General features: G+C 34.3%; 3 protein-coding genes across 3 annotated transcripts; all 3 read left to right on the top strand.

Annotated features, from left to right (window-relative positions):
• Positions 1 to 2,807: 2,807 nt before the first annotated feature.
• Positions 2,808 to 10,114, top strand: LOC102618138 (probable sucrose-phosphate synthase 1). Its single transcript, XM_006474345.3, has 13 exons — positions 2,808 to 3,189; positions 3,273 to 3,362; positions 4,632 to 4,873; positions 5,161 to 5,224; positions 5,336 to 6,034; positions 6,160 to 6,276; positions 6,419 to 6,550; positions 6,651 to 6,827; positions 7,154 to 7,207; positions 7,316 to 7,378; positions 7,511 to 8,455; positions 8,605 to 8,732; positions 9,482 to 10,114. The coding sequence occupies exons 1-13, from the start codon at positions 3,007 to 3,009 to the stop codon at positions 9,759 to 9,761; spliced, it is 3,174 nt and encodes a 1,057-aa protein (XP_006474408.1). The 5' UTR covers positions 2,808 to 3,006; the 3' UTR covers positions 9,762 to 10,114.
• Positions 10,115 to 13,642: 3,528 nt separating this feature from the next.
• Positions 13,643 to 15,741, top strand: LOC102618419 (heptahelical transmembrane protein 1). The gene is made up of 4 exons (XM_006474346.4): positions 13,643 to 14,103; positions 14,213 to 14,305; positions 14,729 to 14,786; positions 14,882 to 15,741. The coding sequence occupies exons 1-4, from the start codon at positions 13,817 to 13,819 to the stop codon at positions 15,566 to 15,568; spliced, it is 1,125 nt and encodes a 374-aa protein (XP_006474409.1). The 5' UTR covers positions 13,643 to 13,816; the 3' UTR covers positions 15,569 to 15,741.
• Positions 15,742 to 16,741: 1,000 nt separating this feature from the next.
• On the top strand, positions 16,742 to 19,481 carry LOC102618790 (probable glycosyltransferase At3g42180). The gene is made up of 3 exons (XM_025097946.2): positions 16,742 to 17,187; positions 17,286 to 17,649; positions 18,400 to 19,481. Exons 1-3 carry the CDS (start codon positions 16,778 to 16,780, stop codon positions 19,069 to 19,071), a joined length of 1,446 nt encoding a protein of 481 aa, XP_024953714.2. The 5' UTR covers positions 16,742 to 16,777; the 3' UTR covers positions 19,072 to 19,481.

The following is a 19,481-nucleotide window of genomic DNA, read 5'->3' as shown; positions in this document are numbered from 1 at the left end:
CTTCTGTCTATGAGTGGAATATTGACGGCATGTCCGAATACAATATCCTAGGATTGTTGCAACAGATGACAATGGCAGCCAATGCCTATAAAACCCAAGCAGGAACCTCTGATCGTGCTATATCAGAAATCCTAATTGCTGGTTTTACTGGTCAACTAAAAGGATGGTGGGATCATCTTCTCACTAATCAGCAACAATTAGACATTCTAAATTCCATTCAAGTCGATGAAAATGGAGCCCCTATTTTTGATGAGTTCAACAACCCTATTCAGGATGCTGTTGCTACTCTTATTTTGACCATTTCCCTCCATTTCATTGGTGATCATTCACACCTCCGGGATAAAAACGCTGAGTTACTACATAATTTAAGATGTAGAAAACTTAGTGAATTTCAGAGCTATAAAACCTCTTTTTTCACCAGACTATTTCTAAGGGATGATGCAAATCATATAACCTGGAAAGAAAAATTTCTTGCTGGATTACCTACCCTTCTAGGTGAAAAAGTAAGAAATTTCATCAAAGCCCTTTATGATAATCGTATTCCTTATGACGAGCTTACCTATGGTGAACTTGTCAGTTTCGTCAATATATATATATATATATATATATATATGTTAAGCTAAAATAAGTATAAAATGATATATGAAAAAATGAAAAGTATGTAATAAAAAAGTGACAAAATAGCCGTCTATCATATTATAACACAGACCAACCGTACATTCTAACACACGTTTGCTAAACACAAAACATACTAATTAATCAAAGTTTAAAATATAATTTCAGTGGGCCCATTCACTGAATACGTGTCCCATTAGGTAATTGGAAATTCCTTTGATGATAACATTATTATATGAAAAAAAATCAAAACGCTTTATATGGTAATAAAAAAATATTGCGTTAACTCCTTTTTAATTGGTAAGTTAATTTGCACAAAATGCAGGACGTGCCAGCTAGGGACATTATTAAAATCAATTTATTTTGCTGCTTTGTTAAGAATGATTGTGAAAGAAACAACGAGGAATAGGCTTCAATTTGTAACTCTGTCGTGTTAATTAAACCATCACTTTATTCAGATAACATTATTGAACCAACATGGTGAATGGTGATGATCTTTTTCAACGTTTTAAGTTACATGATCACTCCTTTTTCAATTTTTTTTTTTAATTTCAAAAGATAAAAAAATAAAATTTAAATCAACTTTTTTATTTTTTATAATTTTTTAATTCAAATGACCAACCAAATTAAATTACTTAAAAATCACATTCAATCTCGAGATAAATTATATAATCACTCATCATAGGTGTTACATAAATAAAATATTTTTGGTCTCTTTTTATTTTACTTTCGATAATCTGTAAGTTATATTTAGGGCAATTTATAATTGCTAAGGCCCCATTTGGTCTAGTTTTTAAATGGAGCTCCTTAAGGAGCTTTTGTTAATAAAACTTTTACTTAAAAATTTTTAGTTGTCAATGAGAGTTTATATCAAAAATTATAAAATCAATTTAATATAGATTTTTTTAAATTATGTTATAAAAAATAAACAACACCATCAAATAAGTAAGTAATATTTTAGATATTTTAATAATTTAAAAAACTTTTTAATCTCGACTCTACAAAATTTAAAATTTGAGTTTTTACTAGTAGAGATATAATAGCTTATTTAATCTTTAAAAGTTTTACTAAAAAATAATCAAACAACCAAAAAAAATGTTGATAAAAATTTATCAAATTAAATAAGTACTTAAAACTATAAGATAAGTTATATCAAATATGTATTATAAATAATACAAAAATAATAATAATAAGTAAATGAATTAAATGAGACCAATTTTAATTTTTTTTACTTTATTTACACTGGCTGTATGTTACACTAAATATGGCTTAAAGACTTCTCTGTCGGACATGGCTAAGGTGCAGATGCTGCAAGTAACAGCTTCGAACTTTCCCATTTCCATCACCTTGCGTTGGGGCCTCTTTCTCTCCCCTCTAGCACCCGTGGAAGTTTCCCATTGGCTGCTGTTACTTACAGAAGCTGTAACATAGACTTCTCCCTTCTCTGTCATTGATTAGGTAATCTACAAAGCATATTACGAGAATATGTCCATAATAATTACAGGTGTAAAACCAAATTGAGGAAACACTGGACCCCGCACGCAGCCCACTCGCTGTTTTCAGATTCGGTACTAAAAGATTCAACGTCCTTATACCCATATCTATTTGACACCTGTCTTTTTCTCCTATTATTAAACAATTCACAATAACATCTCTTAAATTTCTTTTTCACACGATTTTCCTAATTTGTTAAAATCTCTCTAGTGAGGACATAGTGTGCCCTTTTGTATTAAAATGGTCACAGATTTTGCTAAAATGACTCAAGCTGTGTTTAAAATTGAGGTTAGACAGTTGTAATTTAAAAATTATAATACTAAAATATTTAATAAATATTATTTATTGTAACTTGTAAGTTATATTTATATAATTTTTTACTTGTATAATGAGTATTTTATTATCTCAAAATGGTCCCAGATTGTGCTGAAATGACTCAATTGCCCTTCAAGGTTAAGTCAGGGACCTGTTTGATACAAATGGAAAAATGTGTCCTTGTTTTGAGAAAACGTAAAAAGTTTGGGACAAGAACTTTTTCACACAGCGAGTAATTGATTCATTTCAGTACTCGTTAGTTACTGCAACAAATTTCACAAATTTTCCATCGAAGAGAGGAAAACAAAAAACAAAAAACAAAATTTTACCGTTTTAAGACCCCAAAATCACTCAAACATTAGTGCGTCCTCTCTGTCTCTTCTCATTTTCAATTCATTTCACTCTCTCTCTCTCTCTCTCTCTCTCTCACACACACACACACACACTTCAGTTGAATTCACAGTGCCACCTTATCATATATAAACAAACACCACTAAATAAATTATTCACACACACACACACACACATATATATATTTGGTTGTAGAATCAACTTCTCAACAAGAAGAAGAAGAAGAAGAAGATGGCAGGAAACGATTGGATAAACAGTTACCTCGAAGCAATACTTGATGTGGGCCCCGGTCTCGACGACGCTAAATCCTCGCTGCTCTTGCGAGAGAGAGGGAGGTTCAGTCCGACGAGGTACTTCGTCGAGGAAGTCATCACCGGATTCGATGAGACCGATCTCCACCGTTCCTGGGTTAAGGTACGCTTTATTTGTTTATTTATTTATTCGTATAATAATAGTATGTATTTTGATATGTATATTTCTACGCATGTGTTTTGTAGGCTCAAGCGACGAGGAGTCCTCAAGAGAGGAATACGCGGCTGGAGAACATGTGTTGGAGGATTTGGAACTTGGCTCGTCAGAAAAAGCAGGTTTCCTTTCTTTTTCTTTTCCCTTTTTTTCAAATTTTTAATTTTAATTTGTGAGCGTCGGTTTTCTTTGTTTTACTTGGTTCTGTACTTAGCGATGTGAATTAATAATGCTGTTTAAGAATTTGTTTGGAAGGCTCTGAAGTTATAGAATTTTTCAGAAAGGTCCTCGATGAAGAGAGATCATAGATGGAAGGGTTGAGTAAATCAGTGTGGTCTAATCTAGGTGCAGTTTAGTCAAACATTCTGATTTTGATTTTTTTTATTTATTTAGTATTGGTTAATTTTCTACTTGGTTTATTATAGTTCCATTTATTTATTAATATATTTAGAGGTATTTTCAACATTATTAAAAGAATATTCAAGCAGTTAGAGAGTTTTTTAACCCTCCAGTTTGTAGAATTTGACAAAAGGTGTTTTTTGGATGAAAAAAAGGTACTTGGAATATCTATTATCTTCTGAAGAATCTCTTGACGGCCACTTTTCGATAAATACATTTTGAGTGAGCAAAAAATCCTTGAATATGCTTATATGGCAAATGATAGTTGCTTATATTATTTATTAACTTATTAAAAAGAGAGAGAGAGAGAGAGAGAGCAAAAAGGTGCTATATCAACTGCTGTTTTAGAAAGCACTTTTGAGCAAAGTGATTAATTGAAAAGAACTGCCAATGCACCCTAATTCTATTAGTAATTTGCTTTTACATAGATTTTAGAGTAAATTGTCCTCCGGACTACAGGACATTGATGTTCAGTTTTGTGGCTTATTTGAAAAACATGGAACTCAAATTGAAGGATACATGAAACACTAATTGAAGGATTTTACTTTATTTCTTTTTCTTTATACTTTTCCCATATGAGAAATAAGTGATAATGATTCATTCTTCTCTCACAACTTTGCTGAAATTCCAATTTTTTTTGTAATTGTTGGATGATGGAATAGATAAACTTCCAAATATATGATTTTGCTGTCTTTTAAGTAAGTTTTACTTTGAATATGTGGCACACATTAGACAAACCGAAGGTATTTTAATAATTATCTTAAAGTAGCTTTTCTTTTCTTCTATTCTTCATGGCTGGCACAGCTTTCAAGTGCAAACAGTATGTTCCTGATGGATACAAAATAACAACAAAACGAAAAGACAGTATACTTTGCCATTATTTTCCTGTTTTATTTTTATTGATGTTCTTGTTTTGTTTTAATGGAAAAGACATCATGGTCTTTCCCGAGACTTAGCGATTCATAAGTTAATAGTGATCTGTTCTTTTGTAGCTTGAGGGAGAGGCAGCTCAGAGAATGGCGAAACGTCGTCTTGAACGTGAAAGAGGCCGGAGGGAAGCAACTGCTGATATGTCTGAAGACTTGTCTGAGGGAGAAAAAGGGGACATTGTCAGCGATGTATCGGCTCATGGTGATAGTACTAGAAGCAGACTACCTAGAATAAGCTCTGTTGATGCAATGGAAACATGGATTAGTCAACAGAAAGGAAAAAAGCTATATATTGTGCTAATAAGGCATGAACTGAACTCTCACTTTAATTGATGATGGCAAAGAAGATAATGAAATGATTGGTTTATGTCGCTGTATTTATCGATGTTTTTTTTCTTAGTAAAATTGTTCATAAACGTTGCTCTCATTTTCTGATGTACATATTGTAACTATTATCTGAATATCAATTTATTCACTAAGATCAAAACTTAATGGCTTACTAGATGTGTTTGGATTTTGGTACATGCTAAAATATACAAGAATTCCAATATATAATATTTCTGATGATATTTAACAACTACTTTGCCTGCAGCATTCATGGTCTCATACGAGGTGAAAATATGGAGTTGGGCCGTGATTCTGATACTGGTGGTCAGGTAACATTTGGTTGCAAAAGCTTCTTTCTGCTGTAGGCATTTCTGTCCCTAGAAAACTTTTGAAGTTACATGTCAAATAACAGATGAATTTCTACATATTCTTTCTTCTAGGTTAAGTATGTTGTGGAACTTGCAAGAGCCTTGGGCTCCATGCCAGGAGTTTATCGAGTTGATTTGCTCACTAGACAAGTATCGGCACCGGATGTAGATTGGAGTTATGGTGAACCCACAGAGATGCTGACTCCACGCAACTCAGATGATTTCATGGACGATATGGGGGAGAGCAGCGGTGCTTATATCATTCGAATACCATTTGGACCAAAAGATAAATATATCGCTAAAGAACTTTTATGGCCTCACATCCCTGAGTTTGTTGATGGTGCACTCAACCATATCATACGGATGTCCAATGTTCTAGGGGAGCAAATTGGTGGTGGGAAGCCAGTCTGGCCTGTTGCCATCCATGGGCATTATGCAGATGCAGGTGACTCAGCTGCCCTTCTATCCGGTGCTCTTAACGTGCCAATGCTTTTTACTGGCCATTCACTTGGCCGTGATAAGTTAGAGCAGCTTTTAAAACAAGCTCGATTATCAAGGGATGAAATAAATGCTACGTACAAAATAATGCGTCGAATAGAGGCTGAGGAATTATCCCTTGATGCCTCTGAAATAGTGATAACTAGCACTAGGCAGGAGATAGAAGAGCAATGGCGTTTATATGATGGTTTTGATCCTGTACTAGAGCGTAAACTACGAGCCAGGATTAAACGTAATGTGAGCTGTTATGGCAAGTTCATGCCTCGCATGGCTGTAAGTAACTTCTTCTTTTTTGGTTGTGCGGGAAGTTGCTCTTCTTGTTGTCAAGATAATGTTTGTTGGAGGTACATATTTTCTGGTATCATTGTATATGATTGATGATGTTTAGTTTTCTGCAGATAATTCCTCCTGGAATGGAGTTCCATCATATTGTTCCCCAAGATGGTGATATGGATGGTGAAACAGAAGGAAATGAAGACAATCCTGCTTCTCCAGATCCGCCTATCTGGTCTGAGGTATTAATAGTTACCTGGGCATTTCTTTGTGTGTCCGTGATGGACGGCCTACGCTAACTGAATTAGATGATGTTACTGAAGTCGGATAAACATTTAATGCACCTGTATAATTGATGTCGGATTTTAAGTTATTGTGTTGCAGATAATGCGCTTCTTTACAAACCCACGTAAGCCTGTGATTCTTGCACTTGCTAGGCCGGATCCAAAAAAGAATATCACAACTTTGGTTAAAGCATTTGGAGAATGTCGTCCATTAAGAGAGCTTGCTAATCTTGTATGTTTTAAACTCCATGACATTTGATTGTTGAAGAAATCTTGTTTGTAAGCTGACATTTTTGTTGTATCTTCGTTTTCTTTTCATCTTTGCCTTGCAGACTCTGATTATGGGTAACCGAGATGGGATTGATGAAATGTCAAGCACAAGTGCTTCTGTTCTTCTCTCAGTGCTGAAGCTTATTGACAAATATGATCTGTATGGGCAAGTTGCATACCCGAAACATCATAAACAATCTGATGTTCCTGAAATATATCGTCTGGCAGCAAAGACAAAGGTACTTCTTGCTTCATTAAACTTGGTGGTAATTTACTATCATGATTTTATGAAGTGTGTATTCAACTATGTCCATTATTTTCTAGTCTAAACACTAGTCATCTGTCTGAGACCCCAAATCACCGAATTATACTTCCATCTGACATGTTTAATCATATTACTTTGTGTTATTTAGTTATTATCTAATCTGTAAAGTGGATTTGCTGTTATTACAATTTTCGAGTGTTCAACTGCATGCTTTTGAAATAAAATTTAGCTGTTACTCTTTTTCATATAAATATACTTGTGGTATATCTTACAGTTGTAATTTATCCAACTGTTGTGCAGGGTGTTTTCATAAATCCAGCTTTTATAGAGCCTTTTGGGCTTACTTTGATTGAGGTACTATTTCTAGTACTGTATATTAAAAAAAAAAAACTGCGACTGTTTATTTTTCACCCAAAGCTCAAATTTCACACTTTTTTTTTCTTTTTTGGGGTGGCTGAGCAGGCAGCGGCTCATGGTTTGCCCATTGTGGCCACTAAGAATGGAGGACCTGTTGATATACATCGGGTACACTCTGATTTCCCATAAATATTGGTTATTAGAGACCAAATGAAGGAGTCAAGCAAGTTTTACATTTGTATACTAGAGCCAGAAAGGAGTTTACCAAGATTTCGTTACTGATGGAGAGTATTGTTACAGGTTCTTGACAATGGTCTTCTTGTCGATCCCCATGATCAGCAGTCTATTGCTGATGCTCTTCTTAAGCTTGTTGCTGATAAGCAACTTTGGGCAAGGTGTCGACAGAATGGATTGAAGAACATTCACCTATTTTCTTGGCCAGAGCACTGTAAAACTTACCTATCTCGTATAGCCGGTTGCAAACCCAGGCATCCGCAGTGGCAGAGAAATGATGATGGAGGTGAGACATCAGAGTCAGATTCACCAGGCGATTCCTTGAGAGATATACAGGATATATCTTTGAACTTGAAGTTTTCATTGGATGGAGAAAAGAGTGGAGCTAGTGGAAATGATGATTCTTTAGACTCTGAAGGAAATGTTGCCGACAGAAAGAGTAGGTTGGAGAATGCTGTTCTGGCATGGTCAAAGGGTGTTCTGAAAGATACCCGAAAGTCTGGTTCCACAGATAAAGTGGACCAGAATACAGGTGCTGCTAAGTTTCCAGCATTGAGGAGGCGGAAGCATATCTTTGTCATTTCTGTGGATTGTGATAGCACTACAGGTCTTCTTGATGCGACTAAGAAGATCTGTGAGGCTGTGGAAAAGGAAAGGACTGAAGGCTCTATAGGGTTCATATTGTCAACATCAATGACCATATCTGAGATTCACTCTTTTCTGGTATCAGGTCACTTGAGCCCTAGTGATTTTGATGCCTTTATTTGTAACAGTGGCAGTGATCTCTACTATTCAACTCTTAATTCTGAGGATGGCCCTTTCGTGGTTGACTTCTATTACCACTCACACATTGAATATCGTTGGGGTGGGGAAGGACTGAGGAAGACTTTGGTCCGGTGGGCATCTCAAGTTACTGATAAAAAAGCGGAAAGTGGAGAAAAGGTTTTGACACCAGCTGAACAACTTTCAACCAACTACTGCTATGCTTTTAGTGTGCAAAAGCCTGGAATGGTAAAGTTTCTTCTCTTAATCTGTCTGAACAATTGGGACATAATTATTTCTTCTGAATGGTGAATTTTATTGATATGGGTTAAGATTTAGTGCAGTTGATTGTCATCATGGGAAATCTCATTTGGTATCTTACTTATGTCTGTTTTCAGACTCCCCCTGTTAAGGAGCTTCGGAAGGTGCTGAGAATTCAAGCGCTTCGTTGTCATGTTATTTATTGCCAAAATGGTAGCAGGATTAATGTAATTCCAGTTTTGGCATCACGTTCCCAGGCTCTGAGGTAAAATTTTCATTTTTTATTAATGGCAATTTAAATCTTGTTTATACCTTTAAATTCTTCAGATTCCTATCTTAATCATGTAAGTATTGAGCTGTTAAGTTGCCACAAGGCCCAAAAACTTAACCCTAATAGGTCTAGGCTCATAATTGTATTTAAACATTAACAATGCTTCATGTGCAACTGTGCAAGGCATGTGGGCGAAACTCAATGGCCATGATTCATAGGAACTTCACAAATCAAATACAATAGGGAGATTCAATCACCAGATCACCTAGTCAAAACCTGTCCTAATATGATGTTAAGTTATTACTTGCTTAAAAGCCTTAATTGATGGGTTATGATACAACAATAACATTTAAGCTTTAACAAGCATCATGACTTGAGTTGGTGCACCATGGTAGAATAACACCAAGGAGTTCTATATTTCCATTGATCTTGTATTAATAGCTCAAGCATTGCATGCCTGGGGCAACAGATTACTAGGTTTATGGCTTTATGCACCATTGTTAAATTAAAAGTGCAACTGTGTTTTTAAACCAGTAAAATGCAATAATAAGGATATCATGTGTTGAGCTTTGAACCGATAATTTGATTGATTAAAATTAATAACTATGATTCATATGTTTGTGGCATCAACAGTCAAACATGGTCCCAGGGATTTTGTGTCATTTATTCTGGCCCCTTGGTCATGTAATTAAAATTTGTGCTATAATATTTTATCAAATTTAATGGCTTTGAATATATATCAGGTATCTATATCTTCGGTGGGGTGTGGAGTTGTCAAAGATGGTGGTTTTTGTTGGGGAGTCTGGGGACACGGACTACGAAGGATTGCTTGGGGGTGTGCACAAAACTGTAATATTGAAGGGCATTTGCAGCAGTTCAAGCAATCAAATCCATGCTAACCGAAGCTACCCTCTCTCAGATGTCATGCCAATTGACAGTCCCAACATTGTTCAGACGCCTGAAGATTGCACAACTTCTGATATCCGCAGTTCTTTGGAGCAATTAGGACTTCTTAAGGTCTGAAAGGTTTCAGCCTTGTCTCGCTCCCTCCTTATCCTTTCGTTTAAATTCATCTGAGATCTTCTCACGTCTGTCTGACATTGTTCATATTTGGGTCTTTCTCTGTTGGCCTTGTTATGCAAAGCATTCTCTTCATTTTTTTATCTCTTTCTTCCATTTTGTATATTCACTGAAACCCCAAAAGACTCGATGTCTTGTTGCTGCTATCGGCCTTATTTTGTCAATGAGCCAGATCACTTGCAGATGAAATCTGGATGAAAATAATTACGAGTTACTTGGTATAAATTGTAAAATAAAAGCCTTTTGTCCGCATGAGACTATTACACAAATGAAAGCAGTGTTGATTTTTTCCTCAATTGTTTTTTATAATCTGTTACATAAGACTATCTTCTTCGGATATGCAATCAATGACGAAATGAAATTATGAAGCACAAGGGTTCATTTGGCATTGGAATGAAGCATCTGGTAAAAACATGTAGCTGCTGTGGTTTTAGGGCAATGTGATTTTATCCGAGAATTGTTTGATGAAAAGCTAATAACATTCTTTTCGCGGCGCGGTGGGGGTGGGTAGGGGGCGAAAAACTTATATGATCTTCATTAATTTTGTCAAAAATATTATTTAAAAATTATATTTGTCAAGTGTAATAAATTTTTATTTTACAATTTAATAAGAGTTTTAGCTATTAAGCCATAATAGTACGTTTACTTCTCAAACAGGGGAATTGAGATCTAAAATCAAAATTATTGACGACGTTACTTTGTAAAATAAAGATAGAAATCGAAATTAGATTCGTAGGGTCACTCGAATTTGAGAATGGGGAATGAGAGATTGATTCTCAAGAGAGGAGGTGAGAATTAATCTCTCATTCCTATGATTGACCATTTTGCTCCCTAATAAAATAAAAAATACACATTTTGTCCTCATTTGAAAAAAATTATTATAATCAATTAATTAATATATTATTCTAATTAATTAATGTAATAATGTTTATTATTATTATTAATGACAAAATTTTTTACAATTAATTAAAATATTAATACATTATTAACAACAACAACAACAACAACAATAATAATAATAATAATTTTTTAATAATAATCACGATAATTAAAATACAAAATAATAATTATGATAATAATTCATTAAGTATTTTTTAGTAATATTATTACAATCTCACTTATGTTCGATTCTAATAATAAAACAAAATGAACTCATTAAAAGTAATCCAATTCATTTTGATTTCAATTCTTAATAAATAACTTATTCTAATTCTCATTCTCCGTTCTCATTCTAGTCCATTACGATTCTTACTCATTTAGTAAATACATCTTAGATGTGTTCCCTAATGTGATTACAAAATGTATCCCAAATGCATCTAGAGTGCGCTGGAATAGGATTAATCCAAGTCAAATCAATGTTCCCAATTCCAGTGAGCGTACATTGTTCGATGATGTAAATTGAAGGAAGCATACATTATTACACAATAACATTAAATATTGGATATTAAATATTGGATATGTGTAGTAAAGTACAAGTATGGGAAACTCATTCTCTCCTTGGTAAGCCTTTGACCGGAGTAAAAGTCCATTAAAACGGTACACAAATTGACGAAATTTTCCCACACTAGTTTCCTTTGCCAACCACAAGTTTCTTCATTCAATTCATTAGGAATGGGTGCCGCCCAGTCACAATCTATAACTATATGATAAATGGTGTCATGTATTTTACACACACACACCCATTGAAAGAATTTATGTCCATTCTCTGCATTCATCGTCATCCCACTCTTAAATGCACAGCGCAGGTCACCGTACTTATTAATTTACTCGGACATGTCAACGCGTCTTTCTTCTTTTAATTTTGAATAAATTAAGTACTTCTTTTTTATATTTGGTTTTCACAAGTTTTTGACTATGATGTAGATGTACTCTCTCTCTCTCTCTCTTTTTGACTACGATGTAGATGTATGTACTCTCTTTCTCTGTCTCATTCAATATTTCAAAGCTACTGCCTGAGTGCCTGGCTGTTGAGGTGAATTAAGCATGCAACACAAGTCATTAGTTGGAGAAGAAATGTGCAGCTTCTGGTTAACGTTGGAGTGTCTTAATGACTAATAAGAAAATAAACTAAGTGTTAATTGTTATTAATTATTTGGTAGATAAATTTATAATCCAAGGGTCTAATTAACGGTTGGCCACCAGTCTCCCACCGGTGGAATTAATGGTTGCCCAATTTCCTGGCTAATCCCAACCATCACAATCGCGTTTATAATTAAGAATTTGAAAGGTTTAAACAAATGAAAACTGAAAACTTGGATGATTAACCGACACAATGCCATAAATCTTGCTCCCTTTGTAGTTTGGGTTCCTTTCAAGAGAATAGAATCTTCAAGGTATCAAAAGACCCCCCCCCCCCAAAAAAAAAAAAAAAACTAGCTAGCAATGTATATAAGGCAAATAGGCAACTTCCACGACTAATTTGATGGATAGGGAAATATTATGTTGATGCGATCGAATTTTAAATAGGTTAATGAACCTATTAGCTCAAATTTTTTTAAGTTAATTCTTTAATTTCGTAGTTTGAATATTTAAATTTTGAGCAGGTTGGATTTATTTCTAAATATTTAGAATAAAATCATTCTTCAAAAATATGTATAAGAGAATTTAAATACTTACCAATCCACATGAAACATGAAAAAAGAGTAATTTACCACATTCATCCATTGGATGGTACCCAAGATTTCTTGTACCTATTTACAAAATAATAATAAGAGTTCTTAATATTTAAATCAATGTTTTACTTTTTAATAATGATTACAAGATGATATATATGTGTGGGGAAGAGTGAAGGCTTTCTTAACGTAGTATCAAATTCTATATTTATTCATCCCTTAGACACCAAAAAAATCAATTGGGCATACCTTTGGAGAAGTTTAGATAAAATGATAACATATTTATTATTGTGTAGGTGCATTTGTATTACATTATATTAATTATACCGTATTATGGCGTCTTGCATTGGATGCATTACATTAGTTGTAATATAATATTATGTTTGGTGTAGTATGCAGCGCATTATATATAAAATAATATTATTTTGTATTAATGTTAAAATTATATTAATATTATTTATATTTATTAATATTTTTATCAAAATTTGAAATTAAGCATTAAATAATTATTTTTATATATTAAAATTTTAACATAGAAATTATCTAATAATATGCTATTATTATATAATAAAATATTATGTTATATTATTAGTAATATTATATTATAATATAATTTATTTCTATATATTAATTATCATAATATAGTATAATCATATTATAATATACAATATGCAAAGTTTCCAATTCTATGTGAACAACAACACTACATACACACACGCACACTCTCACACACGGTGATTGCGTGTATTATTATAATTAATTGAGCATATTTTTAAATTATACTCGATAGATTTTGAGACTCGGCTATAATCATATAAATATAAACTCCGAATAGTAGTGATTGTGAAATGAATATGGTAATGTATGATAGTTTGAAAAAAAAAAATCTTCAGATCATATTAGTAAATTAATACAAGTTTACCCATAAAAACAAATATACATTGTATTTTTGACTATTTTCTAACACGTAACTATCATATGAAGACACTAAATTAATACACTAATAAAAGAAGCTATCTCAATTTTGTGGTATATACACCCACCACTTTTGATCCCCCATGAATCAAGAAGACCCAAAATTTATTGTTAACCTAACAACTTCAACTTCAATTTGAACACGCTTTAAAATTTGCATGCAACTCCAAACTAACTTGTGGGAAACTCTTTAAATGTTGGCAGTTGGTGCAGTTAGCTAGCAGCTGCTCTTCTGTTCTGTTTAATGTGTTGTGTCATCTCCTCTCTTCTCTTATCTTCCCAAAAATCTTCAATAAATGGTAGGCTCCATTAATTTCACATCACTCTATTAATTCTCTCTATAAGTATCTCTCTTACCAACAACCCTGTAAAATCATCACCTCTAAGCATAATTGAATTTGGCATCAGGCCATGAGTTTGAGAGAAATTACCAGAAGGAAAATGAATCAAGAAACAACAACAACATCAACCCTTTATCCCATTTCTTCGTCGGATCAAAATGTTAACAAGGTCGAGAATAAGGATCATCAAGAAAGCAAAGCAAAACCGAAACGGTATGGGCTGGTGTCGTTTTGGGAGTTACCAGAGTACATGAAAGATAATGAGTACGTACTTCATTATTACAGAGCTAATTGGCCTATCAAGGAAGCCCTCTTCAGTATTTTCCGGTGGCACAATGAAACTCTTAATGTTTGGACGTATGTGCTCTTGAATTATGATAATTTTTTTTTTCAATTTTTCATTTTATTGTTTCTCTTTTCTTATATATTCACTGACTTGTTTGGCTTCTTGGCTTTTTACTTTCAGGCATTTAATTGGTTTTATTATTTTTGTGGCATTGACTGTGGCGAATTTGATGGAGGTACCTCAAGTTGCGGGTCTCGTTAGCTTCTTTACCAGGTTAGGTCAAATTTTTTTTTTTTTTTGGGTTATATTTTCTTTATAAACTTTTATGAATTGAAACAATTTGGGCTAATTCTTTAGTCAAACTTGGTTTTCTTCATCTCTAGTGAATTTTGGCTGTGGATAAGAAAAATTTATGAATAATCTTGATTTATCACTAGTGAAATTTGGTCATTACTGGACTGAAAAATGAAGAAATTAAAAGTTAAAGTAGTAATTTTAAGGCAAATGGTAAGGTAGTAATAATAAAAATGATAAGAAGTAGCAAAATTCCAAGAGAAATTTCCTTGTGAGAAATGGCTCTGTTTTCAGGCCAGCATCCCATAATTCTATAAATAATTTGTGTAAATTCTTTTTGTAGTGTTTATTAGTACCATGCTCAAGATTAGCTTGCGTAACATTTCAAATTATTTTTTGCAGGTCTTTTCCTAATAGTGGGGATACAAATGTTTCTCACGGTTCTAATGGTTTCTTCACGGTATAGTCTCTTCATCATTATAACCATACAATTTCATTTCCATTTTTGCTTGATGCCAAAAATTAAACTAACTAAAACTAGTAAACAAATTGCAGGGCGGGGGCGCAAAAAATCTCGTTGATTTGAAGCAAATAGCATCCTCGGAAATGGGCGCTAATATCCCCCCAGCAACAACGCCAGTAACCCGGTGGCCATTCCTGGTGTTCTTAGCAGGATCAATGTTCTGCCTTCTGTCAAGCAGCATTTGCCATCTCTTTTGTTGCCATTCTCGTCGCTTAAACATCTTACTATTGCGGATCGACTACTCAGGGATCACAGTCATGATCATCACCTCATTTTTCCCACCAATCTACTACATTTTCCAATGTGAACCTCGTTGGCATTTCATTTACCTTGGTGGCGTCACAGCCTTGGGAATTTTCACAATTGTAACACTACTATCACCAGCACTGTCAGCCGGAAAATTCCGGGCTTTTCGAGCCTTACTCTTCTGTTCAATGGGGTTCTTCGGGTTCGTCCCTGCGATCCACGCCGCAATCGTCAACTGGAACAACCCAAAACGTGACATTACCTTAGCTTATGAGTCAGCCATGGCTCTGTTTTATTTGACAGGGACCATGGTTTATGTGACAAGAATTCCTGAAAGATGGAAGCCTGGGTGGTTTGATCTTGCTGGCCACAGCCATCAAATATTTCATGTGTTTGTTGTGTTTGGTGCTTTGGCTCATTACAGCGCCACGCTTGTGTTTTTGGAGTGGCGTGACCGCTTTGGCTGTGCATAGATTATACGTTTCTTAATTTCATTGATTTTGAGTGTTTATTATTCTCACAAGGTTTGAATTGTTATATAGCTGAGAATATTAATAATTCTTAGTCATTCATTTGTTGGAAGATTCTTAAATCTGAACACTATCTGAAGTAATGAGTTTACATTAACATTGCAGTATTGTGTGAAGTGGAGTCCATAATTATTTTTTTTTTCCCCTTTCTCTGTACAAAATTGTTGATAGCTGCATGACTTGCATCAATTTCTAAGCCCGTTTTGAAGTGCAACCCAAACAAAGTGAATAGCCACTCTTACGACACATATGCATCGGGATATATATTCTTAGCACAAATCCCTGTACTTATTTAAAACATTTTTATGAAGCATCTATGAGATTTTATTTAGATGAATATTAGCGATCATGCTTAGGACCCTGATCTTGTCGGGGTTTCAGCATTATGTGACTTGCATTGCAATCAAGATTAGTTTGAAGATCTGCACTATGCTCTAGAAGTTTGTGATCCAAGACTCGTCCACAACTACAAGCTCTGTAACCCACATCAGTAGCATTCGGTTTTTGAGCAATTTTATGCACCTTTGGGATTAGAGTTCCTATTAATTATTCAATTTATAATATCAATGTTCATCTTTACAAATGGGCTTGTCCTCTAATCAGAGCTAACTAGACTTCTCACATGTGAATATATAAAGTTTGTATCTCAATTCTTATAGATAACACAGATAATTGAACATAGCACGATCGAAAATTAATTAATAAATTCTTTGTCTACTGATGTGAAGCAGATTTAAATTCCAACCTATATATATGTGTGTGTGTGTGCGCGCGTGCGTGCGTGTATTTATGTATATTTTTACCATTGAGTCAACTATCAAATGTAATGAAGGTAAAATTAATAAATTATAATTAACATATTACCAGTTAGTTCAGTTGAAATAAGAGTTATAGAGTTCAAATTCCTCTCATAAGAATAATTCACAGCAACATGCTATGCTTGAATCAGATTATAAGTAAGTATCAACCGGACTGATTTAGGAACTGAATGCTGTCAAATTAAACAAGTATATAAATCACTTTTTCTCAGAATAAAGCAATAAAATATGGTCTACAATTAATGGGCCTTAATTATTCTACATCAAAACAGCATACTATTGTATATATAATCGCTTTCGAAAGAGGATATATTATTAGAATTAAGCCGAAGCCATGGAAACTTTGGGCTGCAACATTTCCCTTTTACTGCTTCAAGCTTTTCTTCTTTTTCTAATTCTCTTGCTCACTTTTTCCTCTCCCTTTACTGAAAAACGTGTTGATGTTGCCAGCTTTTTCAGTACATTTGAGACAAGAAACGTCCGTGTCGCCCAGTTCTTCATCAATGCTTCTTCTTCGCCACCACAAGTTTCCTCGTCTAATTTTTCTCTGGCTACGGCCCTTTACAACAGCAGCATTAATAAATTTTACAAGGCTCGTAGTATCAGAGTTGAAGAAGATTTAGCTCAAGCGCGAGCCGCCATTCGCAAGGCAATTCACTTGCAAAACTACACGTCGCACTCACACAGGACGGAGACGTTCATCCCCACTGGATCCATTTATAAAAACGCGTATTCGTTTCATCAGTTGAGTTTCGATCATATATAAATATTTATATATATATCGGTTTTTCCATTTGATTATTGCCAATTGAAATAATCATATGATTTAATTTCACTTCCAGGAGCCATACAGAAATGGTGAAGAAATTCAAAGTATGGATATATAAAGAAGGAGAGCACCCAACAGTGCACATCGGGCCAATGCACAACAAATATGCCATAGAGGGGCAGTTCATTGATGAAATGGAGAGCAAAAACAATCCGTTTAGGGCAAGCCACCCTGATGAGGCACATGCATTTTTCTTGCCCGTCAGCGTTGCTAATGTCGTTCAATATGTTTATCAGCCTATCACCACTGTCAAGGACTACTCCCGCGACCGCCTACAACGGTTGCTGACGGACTACGTCACGGTCGTGGCAGATAAATACCCTTATTGGAATCGTAGCAACGGCGCCGATCATTTTATGGTTTCATGCCACGATTGGGTAAGTACGTACATATACGTGCTTCTTAATTTGCTTTTACCTTTGTAAATACGGACGACATATTCTTAGGAAAAAAAAGGGTTCTCCATGAAAAACATTGTACGTGGTGTGACCTTTTTTTTTTAGATTAAAGAGGGAATTCTAATTTTTATTAAAAGATATAATTATTAAAAAATTCACATGCCACATCAGTTTATCCACACGTGTGATCTCATTAATCATCAATCAAAAAGTTAGTGTATGGCCAAATTCAAAGTTTCTTTTTCGGGAACTACTTTAGTTTGCTTGAATAACACGTTTTTACATGTGATCAAAAGTTAATATTTGTCTCAATGGTCAAGACTGAGTAGAAGAGAGGCCCCATGATCGAGAAGCAAGGCTTTAAGAGTCCAAAATAGTGCAAAGCTATGGGAAAATAATTAATTTAATGCTTATAAAGCTGTGCAGTCAACTGATTTTTCTCTTCTGGTGCAGCGCTCAAGCCTTTCAGCAAGAAAACAAAACATAGAAAGAAACAATGAATCTATAGCTCCAGTCTTATGCTCGATTTAATTTTACTTCGAAATGTGTGATCATAATATATCACCTTCCAATTTCCGATCTTCCTCGTTTTAATTATTGGGAAAGGTTACCAAAAATACCCATTCCCATTTTTAAAAATGTTTTTGAGGGATTGTACCACAATTCAACTAGTGCCGGAACCATAACATAAAATCAATTTCAACCCTTAACTTTGTTGATATATTTCAGGCACCAGAAATTTCGAAGTACGAGCCAGAGCTCTTTAAGAACTTCATTAGAGTGCTATGCAATGCCAATAACTCAGAAGGGTTTCAGCCTCGAAGCGATGTCTCCATGCCTGAAATTTACTTGCCCTTTGGAAGGCTCGGCCCACCAAACATGGGCCAAACTCCCAATTACCGGCCCATATTTTCCTTCTTTTCTGGCAGGCCCAATGGAAACATTCGAAAATTGTTATTCAACCACTGGAAGGACAGAGACAATGAAGTTCGAGTTTATAAATCCCTCCCAAAGGGTTATAATTACACAAAAATGATGGGGCAAAGCAAGTTCTGCTTGTGCCCAAGTGGGTTCGAAGTTGCGAGCCCAAGAGAAGTCGAAGCAATTTATGCTGGGTGTGTTCCGGTTGTAATTTCTGATAACTACACTTTGCCCTTCAGTGATGTGCTAAACTGGAGCCAATTTTCGATACAAATTCCAAGTCAAAAGATACCAGAAATCAAGAACATATTGAAAGCGATACCAAACGAGAAGTACTTGAAAATGTATAAAAGGGTTAATAGAGTGAAAAGGCATTTTATGCTTAACAGACCTGCTAAGCCGTTTGATGTAATGCATATGGTGCTTCACTCAGTGTGGCTGAGGAGACTCAACTTCAGGTTGGCAACTTTGTCTCAGTGAAGAAGAAGGTGGAATGTTGTATATGTTGGGAAAATATGCTCTTTAAAAGTATATGTGTTTATTTAATTGTAATAAATATTTTTTCTGATTAATAAAATTAATGAGGTATTTTATTCAAATATCTTAATTGCATTAATATTTTTATTAAAGTCCATTTAATCATATTATATGTATTTATGTGATCACCATGTGGATTCACAGAAGACATAAATACAAATTATCTTATGATTAAATAAATTTTGTTCGCAGTTGATAAATAAAGTTGGGCACTTTATTTAGGTATAGACTGTAATAAATTCATTGAATGATTTGTCTTAATCATGTATGAATTTATTGATATAATACGACTACATTGAACATGATCACATATGAGATTTAATTAATTTTGTAATAACTGTCAGACTTATTAA

This window comes from Citrus sinensis, chromosome 9, assembly GCF_022201045.2.
Source record: "Citrus sinensis cultivar Valencia sweet orange chromosome 9, DVS_A1.0, whole genome shotgun sequence".
Lineage (NCBI taxonomy): Eukaryota > Viridiplantae > Streptophyta > Magnoliopsida > Sapindales > Rutaceae > Citrus > Citrus sinensis.
Note: the sequence above shows the minus strand (reverse complement) of the source record. Positions and strands in the feature narration are given on the sequence as shown.